This window comes from Arachis ipaensis, chromosome B01 (genome assembly GCF_000816755.2).
Source record: "Arachis ipaensis cultivar K30076 chromosome B01, Araip1.1, whole genome shotgun sequence".
In the NCBI taxonomy this organism is placed as follows: domain Eukaryota; kingdom Viridiplantae; phylum Streptophyta; class Magnoliopsida; order Fabales; family Fabaceae; genus Arachis; species Arachis ipaensis.
Genome location: NC_029785.2, coordinates 56357747 through 56366468, shown reverse-complemented (window position 1 = coordinate 56366468; position 8722 = coordinate 56357747). Strand labels below are relative to the sequence as shown.

Genomic DNA, 8722 nt, shown 5'->3' with positions numbered 1-8722 from the left:
CAGTTTAATATATGTGAACTAAAATTTTCTCCAGGATTATTACATGAAATGCTCAGGTCTGCGAAAACTGGGGATTCAAAATCAACATGGAAGGTACAAAATGCCTTCAATCTCATAAATCATGTCTCCGGTTTTTAAATTGCACTATAGAGGCAACTGGAGTTACCCCTTCTATCTATAATTTTCTGGGAATGGATATTGCCACTCCTTTTTTCTAAAATTCTGCAAACATACAATGCAAAAAAATCATATATGGAGTGACATTATCAAAAATGGGAGTGGCATTATTATTTCCCTAATTTTTTTCGTCTTTTTTTTATTATTCTTTTATGATGTTGATTATTGGAAATGGTCAAATTCATGAATCTTCTCTTCTGAATATGTCACCTTGTTAAATGATGTCTCTTCATTTATTGGATATATGGCTACATGTTGCACCCTGAATGTCTCGCTGTAAGCAGCTAAAGGAAATGGGATCATTCATCATTATGGATTCTATCTCAATTTTTTTCTGGACGGATGTGCTATTACTAAATATTAAACCAGCTCCAGAGTTTGTTTACCCTTGTTTCATTGGTTGATTGCCTGCAGGTATTAATAATGGACAAACTTACTGTCAAGATAATGTCTCACTCTTGCAAGATGGCTGATATCACTGATGAAGGTGTTTCATGTAAGAATCACAATATTGCTTTTGGAGCTTTCGCTTTTCCTCTTTCTGCTCTCTTTTTAATCCTTTATGTTCATATTGATAAGCTTCTTCTCCAATTGATAAAAATTCTATATCTGCATCCAATGATTTATTTTTTTACCCCATTACTTCTCTCTGATTTGTTGTTTTATCAAAAGAATAAAAAAAGGTGATTACATGTTGTAGTGAGTAGTGGTAACTCTCAGAGAGTTGGGAGCTGTTCCTAAATTTGGAATTTTCTTTTTTCTCTCTTGTTGGGGTAAAAGAGGAGACTAAATTATTCTGGTAGCATCTGCATTTTGCATAACTAGTTCCATTTGTTGCATGTAATGAGATTTTGCTGTTCTTTTTGTAGTGGTGGAAGACATATACAAACGAAGGCAGCCATTGCCCACCATGGATGCTATATACTTCATCCAGCCAACTAGAGAGAAGTACATATCCTCTTTATTATGCTTGTGGCATATGTAATGAATTATCTTGCATTAACTTGAAAGTGTTCCTAGACTAATGCATAATTCTATAAGTAGAGGCTGATTTCTTAGCTGTATGTCACAGTTACTTTTGCATAATTTGTTGGTTCTACTGGAAAAAACTAAGGTTGTTGCTGCTGAAGAATAATTATTCTGTACTTTTATGGCTACATATTAAATTTAGCTTTGTTGGTCATTCTAACTAATCTGTGCTGTCAAGTCTTATAGATATTGTCTGTACTTATTGATTGTCTCTCCTCATTTCTCTTGACAGCATCATTATGTTTTTGTCAGACATGTCTGGGAGGACACCCTTATACAGGAAGTATGAGTTTTTATATTATCTCCTATCTGTGAAATTTCATCTTGATTTCCACTGTTGGTTTTCAAGCATGTTTTGTACTATGTTCTTGCAGGGCGTTTGTTTTCTTTAGTTCATCTATATCCAGAGAATTGGTGATGGAGATAAAGAAAGATGCGTTGGTGTTGCCTCGCATAGGTGCTTTAAGGGAGGTGAATATTCTTTATTTTAGGATCTATATATTGCACTTGAATTGATATTTTTATGCCAAACAATGTATTTTTGCTGATTGTTATTTTCTCTACTAACTTGACACACTGCAGATGAATTTGGAGTATTTTGCCATAGACAGTCAGGTATGTTCTACTTCTTCATTTCACTTGCTTGTCTGTCATACTACTACATGTTATCTTTGTTCATGATTTTAATGAATATACTCATTTTTTCTTCCCTTTTAGTAGTAAGCGTTAGTATATTTTAGAACTTATGACATGTAGAAGTTTTCGATGAGTTTGTCCACTTCTAGTCCATGTAACCATGGAAGAGACTTTAGAATTGAATGATAGATTGGTATGTTCTATTGTTCTTCCAATTAAGTTCATGTTAATTGGGGAAAAAGAAAACCTCTCCAGGTACAAATTAAACAAACAAGAACCTATGCCTGTGACTGGATCTGCGATATTTGGGGCCAATTGTCTAACAAGGATTAAAGTAACTTGTTCTCACAGAAGTAAAAGGTTGAAAAATCATGATGTGTGGGTCGAATGTGATAGTATGTGCTTAAATTAGCTAAAGGCTCTATTCGGGGTGAAATTTTTAGGCATTTGTTTGAGCTTTTTACAATTTATAAAGAGCTTTTTTCATAAAAAGACAGCTGTAAAAATAATTAATAATGAGATAAGATTAAAAGAAGAGAAAATTAAAACCCAGGAAAAATGCTGTTTCAGCGTTTCTTTCATAGGTTAGAAACTTTTGTTTCTGATAAAATAGCAACCATGCATTTCCGACTAGGTGAAGTCAGCTCCCGAAAAGAAGGTAGCCCAGCAAGTTTGTGGGGTTTGATGAGGATATATATATATATAGTCTTACCTACACAAATAGAGATGCTTTTGCCAGTATTTGAATGTGACACAAGGAAACATCTTTATCATTGACTTACCTTTAAAAAATCTCTAACAAAAGGGTATAAAGGGCTTTTTTTTAAGTTCACAGATGCAGACATCCATTCTGTGCTAGACATTGGTCTTTATGATTTTATTCATACCACACTAACTAAAAAAGATAGTAATATGTAGAGCTACATTATTGGAATGCAAAATTCATGAGATCTATTTATGGAGGTTCCTTCCCTTGAGATAAATATCAACCATCAAATGTGCTAATAAGGAATTGTTTATTAGTTTTAATTTCTTCATTATCTGATATTTTTGAGTATATAGGTCATTCTCTGACTTTTTAGTGATCTCATTTTTCTGATGTGTAATTTTGGTCAAATTAACCCAGGGTTTTGTCACCAATAATGAGAGAGCTTTAGAGGAACTGTTTGGGGACGAGGAGAATCATCATAAAGCTGTTGCATGTTTAAATGTGATGGCTATGCGGATTGCCACGGTTTTTGCTTCATTAAGAGTATGTTGTCAGTGATGTTTGACACTCTGTGATACGAAGACAAAAATTGTCATCAATGTTCTATAACTGAATCATATAAGTTTGTCTTTAGGAATTTCCTACAGTTCGCTTTCGTGCTGCCAAGACCATCGATGCAACAACGATGACTACTTTTCGTGATCTTATTCCAACAAAGCTTGCTGCTGGTGTCTGGGACTGTATCACAAAATATAAAAAAACTATACCTAATTTTCCTCAGACTGAGACCTGTGAATTGCTCATCATCGATAGAACTATCGATCAGGTTTCTTATCTCCATGTTTTGGTCACAGCATTGGACTTTTAATTTTAATTCAACTTACTGTATTATATTGCTTACAACGAGGTTAACATTTTGGATGTAGATTGCTCCTGTGATACATGAATGGACATATGATGCTATGTGCCATGATTTGCTAAATATGGATGGAAATAAATATGTCCATGAGGTATCTTCTAGAATTTCTTTATGTGCCCATTGAAGATTTTTGTCCACTGTCTTGTATATGAACACAAATCTATTGCATTTGTAAGGTTCCTGGAAAAGATGGTGGTTTACCTGAGAAGAAAGAGGTTCTTTTGGAAGATCACGATCCTATATGGCTTGAGCTTCGCCATGCTCATATTGCAGATGTAAGTTCTGCTATTAGTTTTTAATGCATATGGTAGTTTAGGCTTACAGTCAAGTATGTAAGGTCATCTATACTATATTACACTTATGGAACATGATGACTTTTTGATATTGATGCCCTTGCCAGGCTAGTGAACGGTTGCATGAAAAGATGACCAACTTCATTTCAAAGAACAAAGCTGCACAAATCCAACATGGTTCAAGGTGAGTGAATCCCTGATAATTTTTCGAGTTTGATTAATGGCAGCGTAATGTAAAAGATTGTTGGTTAAGAACTAATTGTATTAATGGTAGTATGATATAATGAAATAAATAAAATACTAATTCTGTAGTTCTTATTTAAATGCTTTCCTATGTCATGATAATTTCGTAGCTTGGATGCTTAATTTTGTGTGACCATGTTGGGAAGAAATCTTGTTTCTCTCCTATGTTGTCAAGCCTGATGTTACTCTTATATATGTTACCATTTAATATCATTATTTGTCACTCCTCCATCACCCTATATTACCACAATTAATGTATTGCAACTGTTTCAAAATAACATATGCACTATGTGAATGTGTTATTTGATTGTTCAGAATTTGTTTGGGTGCCATACACAAGTGGTCTTGGTCTACTTAACATCATGAAGCTAAAAATCCAGCAGACTCCTTAGGTATCCCTTTGCACATTCATCCTTGGGAATGATTTGCCAATAGTACCCTCTATTGTACTGAAAATGAATTGCACTCTTAATCACTTGATCCGTAGAGGCTATTATGATATCATGTCAAGGATTAACACTCCTAAAAGCCGAAACTGATAGATCTGCATACAATTGGTTTTGTATCTGTCAAATCTCACCTGTTGCATAAAACGATCAAAGTCGGTAATTGGAAAATAAACAAGGCATGTTTATTTCCTAGTTTGAAAGAATATACTGTTAAGTACCCAAGTGAAGAAAATAAGAAGAATGAGGGAAAAGAGGCAGTTAAGTTTTAGAGAAGAGAATAGTAAAATGGCTCCTCTAACGTTTATTTACTGTAGAAAAATGGAAAGAAGGAGAGTTGAAAATGAAAATAGAGTGGCACGAGCTGATGTAACAAATAGGGTAGCTGGAAAGTTAGTGGGGAGGGCGTGAGTGAGGCATGAATTCTGTTATAGGAGAGAGGATTGAGAATGTATACAAGAGGGTTGAAAGGAATCAGTAGGGGAAGAAAGGATTTAGGCTGGGTAGACCTTAAAATAGTGGTAGCCTCTCTAATGCTACCTTGATCTCTACCTTTTAGTATTTTGCTCTTCCCTGAATAAATCAGAGATCTGGAGAATATCACCCTTATATCTTCCAGCTCCTCTTTTTCTTGTCCATTCTCTTCTACTCTTCTTTCTGTGTTCTTGCCTAATCCTAATATTTGTGGTACCAAGCTCTTACATATACCTGTTTAGTAAAGAGTAAATCGGGAGTCTATTGTAATTTTTATTCATTCAACTAGTCAGTGTCATCATTAACTTGACACAACTTTGCATTTCTTTTATAGAGGAAGTGGTGAAATGTCCACAAGGGACATACAGAAGATGGTGCAAGCACTTCCACAATACAGTGAACAAATTGACAAGCTTTCCCTCCATGTAGAGGTTAGTTCTTTTGTATGGCAATCCAGATAATTAAAGTAAAATGGTGCTGTCTTCACTTGGAAGCTACCTAGAAGAGGTCTTCTAATACATGTTAAAATCTTCAAGGAAATTCTCAATCTTGTAATACTATATTTGTATTGTGGATTGGTGGGACAATTAATTTTGTTTGCTCTTCCCTCACCACCTCTTTGCTAAAGAAATCACATAAAAAATGTGGTGTCGAAAACAATGAAAGCCATTGCCATCTTCCCTTGGTTTATTGCTGCATCAGCAGGTTCCCTACCTTGAAAGTTACTGTGAATCCTAATTTACAGATCATAATCAAACCAACTGTGTCCTATGTATCATTGAGTATTTATTATTATACTAGAAGAAAAAATGAGCCTATCATTATTTAAAACTTTGATGATTCATTTGTATCTTTTCATGTATGAAGTATTATCTAATTAAAAATGACTATTGTGAACATTTGAATATTTGTCATATTATTTTAAAATAGTCACAAAAAAAAAATATTATTTTAAAATATGGATATCCATCAGAAGTTTCAGTTGCTTCCATCATGATTCTTGCCATTGATTACTGAATAAATGATCTTGTGTTTAAACTTGTTACATATTTATGAAGCTTGTTCTTTCTTCAAACAATTGATTGACATTATTAGAGTTTGTGTGTGTTTCACTTTGTACATGAATTATGATATTGAAGTTGGTTAAGATAATGGGTTTTGTATTACCACTGTGCACTTTTTTGTCCAGATTGCTGGAAAAATTAACAGAATCATTAGGGAGTCGAGTCTTCGGGATATTGGGCAACTGGAGCAAAATCTAGTTTTTGGAGATGCAGGGATGAAAGATGTGATCAAATTTTTGACCACAAATGAAGTAAGTAATTCTAACTTCTAAGATGGGAAAAGAAAGGGATACACATGGTCAGGGCACATATGATTAAGAGAAAACTCTTTTGTGCAAAATAATTTGTGAAATTAAAAATGAAACCACTGCCTTTTCATTGGTTAAATTTCATTCTAATTGCTATTCTTATGCAGGATGCTAGCCGTGAAAATAAGTTACGCTTGTTAATGATACTCGCAGCCATTTATCCTGAGAAATTTGAGGGAGAAACTGGTCTAAATTTGGTGAAGGTGTAGTTTTCATAGACTTGGTGGCAGCTACATTACCGCTTAGTGTTCATTTAAAATGTCAAGGAAGAAATTTTGTGATCTTTCCCCTAATCTCTGTATTGGTGGCTGGCCATGTTTTTATCTTTAAAATGCTTTCAGGTAGCAAGGTTGACAAATGAAGATATGATTGCGATAAATAATTTGAGAATGCTTGTGGGACAGCCAGAAGCCAAAAAGACTTCAACTGGTGCATTTGCTCTTAAGTTTGATATAAAGGTAACAGTAACTTATAGTACAAATATGTGATCTTTCAATGCTTTAGTTAAGTCTGAAACGTGCTTCTTTAAGTTGTCAGAAAAAGCGTGCAGCAAGGAAAGATCGTTCTGGTGAAGAAGAGACATGGCAGCTGTCACGCTTTTATCCCATATTAGAGGTATAAATTAAGTGAATACGATTTTAACACATTAAATTCATATTAAATATTAACTTTACAAAAATTTCATTAGAAGGGGAGTATACATAAGTCAACTGTTGAACAGATTTCACACTTCTTTCCTGATTTGATTTTGAACATTGCATAAAGGATAAGTTTGAAGGTTTGTTTTTCCCCCTTTTAATGTATATATGTTTTCCAGTTACATAAAGAAACATGTAAATATGCTGGTTAATTTCTATACCTTAAAAACTAACCATAAATAAAAAAAAAAAAATCAAAAATAAAAACCAGAAAGGGTACTCACTAAACAGTTGTTTGCTACATCTTTTAATCTCATTGTAAAGGAAACAAAAGCTAACTTCATTTTTTTTTACCATGACATTTTTAGTCTAAAATATTGTACTATTGTTCAAGAAGTTGCTTATGAAGCTTTTTCTTAGCCTCATATGTGATGAGTAGAATATCTATTATTCAGGAACTCATTGAAAAGATCAACAAAAATGAATTGTCCAAGGAGGATTATCCATGTTTAAATGACCCAAATCCAACTGTCCACGGTGTTCCTTATGCTCAATTACATCAAAATCCTCCTGCTCATTCCATGAGGTCAAGGCGCACACCAACTTGGGCTCGACCTCGAGGCTCTGATGATGGATATTCAAGGTTTTACTTTCTTTTCTCTCCATTAAAAAATCGTAATATAATAAATGCTTTTAGTGTTAGTTTATCCACGAACCGTGACCGTGGTACTAATCCTCCTCGCTTATTTGCATAAACTGGCTTAAGCTTGCCATTATGTAGGTAATTTGTAGGACTATCATGCATCAGACAAAATTGCCAATTGTCCTCTGGTTTCAAAATATTCATTTAATTTTCATCTTTTCCTGCTGTTGCACAGTGATTCGGTTCTCAAACACTCATCCAGTGATTTCAAGAAGATGGGACAGCGGATATTTATATTCATTGTTGGTGGAGCAACCAGATCTGAGGTCTGAATAATATTGATTTGATCAAATGAGGGTGTCATTTAACCACTTTCCATCTTTTCTGTTCTCTGATATATTGTTTTAAAATCTCCAGCTTCGGGCTTGCCACAAGCTTACCAGTAAGCTGAGGAGGGAAGTTATTCTAGGGTCGACAAGTCTCGATGATCCTGCAACATTTATTACGGTATTGCATCTTCACCTGAACGATCGCTGCAAAATATCTTGTTTTATTGCAGAAATTAAAGTTGCTAACGGCATTGGATGATCTCCAGATATGATTCTATGGGCTTGGAAAGTGAAAGATGAGATTATATTTGTCAAATATTGTTGTATTCGTAGAGTTTAATCATGTCAATATAGCAAATTCTTTGAACATTTGAGCTGTGCTTCAGCCAAGCTGCTGAGTGACAGATTGTGCATATGCTAGGAATTCTTCATTGGTTAACGGTTAGAGACGCATTTTACTTTTTCCCCCCCTTCTTTAATATAAATATTTCTGGCAAGAGACTCATCCAAATTGGAATTAATGAATTTGGAAGGAAACTTGTGTGGAGGAGAGATGCGGAAAATTGTAATGCTAAACAATAACACCATGTTTTCCATGGAAATGATGTTTGAGAAGAATTGGTCGTATAAAATGTAAGGCACCATATTATTCTTTTAAAGTGAAAGGATTGATAGAGTGATAAATTGAGAGTTTAATGATTATTGAATTTATAATTTCTATTATGGGTGGATTTCTTTATCTTGATTTAAGGGTGATAAAAATCAAGGTTTTAAATTAATTCGGTAAAGTTAAAAGTTCAAATATTTCAAATAT

The 8722-nt window shown here is 34.1% G+C and overlaps 1 protein-coding gene across 1 annotated transcript in view; it reads left to right on the top strand.

Annotated features, from left to right (window-relative positions):
• LOC107630580 (SNARE-interacting protein KEULE) overlaps nucleotides 1–8567 on the top strand; it is a 10597-nt gene extending 2030 nt beyond the window's left edge. The window contains exons 3-22 of the mRNA XM_016333773.2: nucleotides 35–93; nucleotides 592–673; nucleotides 1047–1125; nucleotides 1439–1489; nucleotides 1581–1677; nucleotides 1789–1821; nucleotides 2969–3094; nucleotides 3186–3377; nucleotides 3478–3561; nucleotides 3647–3745; nucleotides 3871–3947; nucleotides 5261–5357; nucleotides 6116–6241; nucleotides 6406–6501; nucleotides 6640–6756; nucleotides 6836–6913; nucleotides 7392–7579; nucleotides 7815–7905; nucleotides 7997–8086; nucleotides 8139–8567. Of these exons, the coding sequence (XP_016189259.1) occupies nucleotides 35–93; nucleotides 592–673; nucleotides 1047–1125; nucleotides 1439–1489; nucleotides 1581–1677; nucleotides 1789–1821; nucleotides 2969–3094; nucleotides 3186–3377; nucleotides 3478–3561; nucleotides 3647–3745; nucleotides 3871–3947; nucleotides 5261–5357; nucleotides 6116–6241; nucleotides 6406–6501; nucleotides 6640–6756; nucleotides 6836–6913; nucleotides 7392–7579; nucleotides 7815–7905; nucleotides 7997–8086; nucleotides 8139–8180 (1904 nt within the window). The 3' untranslated portion in view covers nucleotides 8181–8567. The remainder of the gene's footprint in view (nucleotides 1–34; nucleotides 94–591; nucleotides 674–1046; nucleotides 1126–1438; nucleotides 1490–1580; nucleotides 1678–1788; nucleotides 1822–2968; nucleotides 3095–3185; nucleotides 3378–3477; nucleotides 3562–3646; nucleotides 3746–3870; nucleotides 3948–5260; nucleotides 5358–6115; nucleotides 6242–6405; nucleotides 6502–6639; nucleotides 6757–6835; nucleotides 6914–7391; nucleotides 7580–7814; nucleotides 7906–7996; nucleotides 8087–8138) is intronic.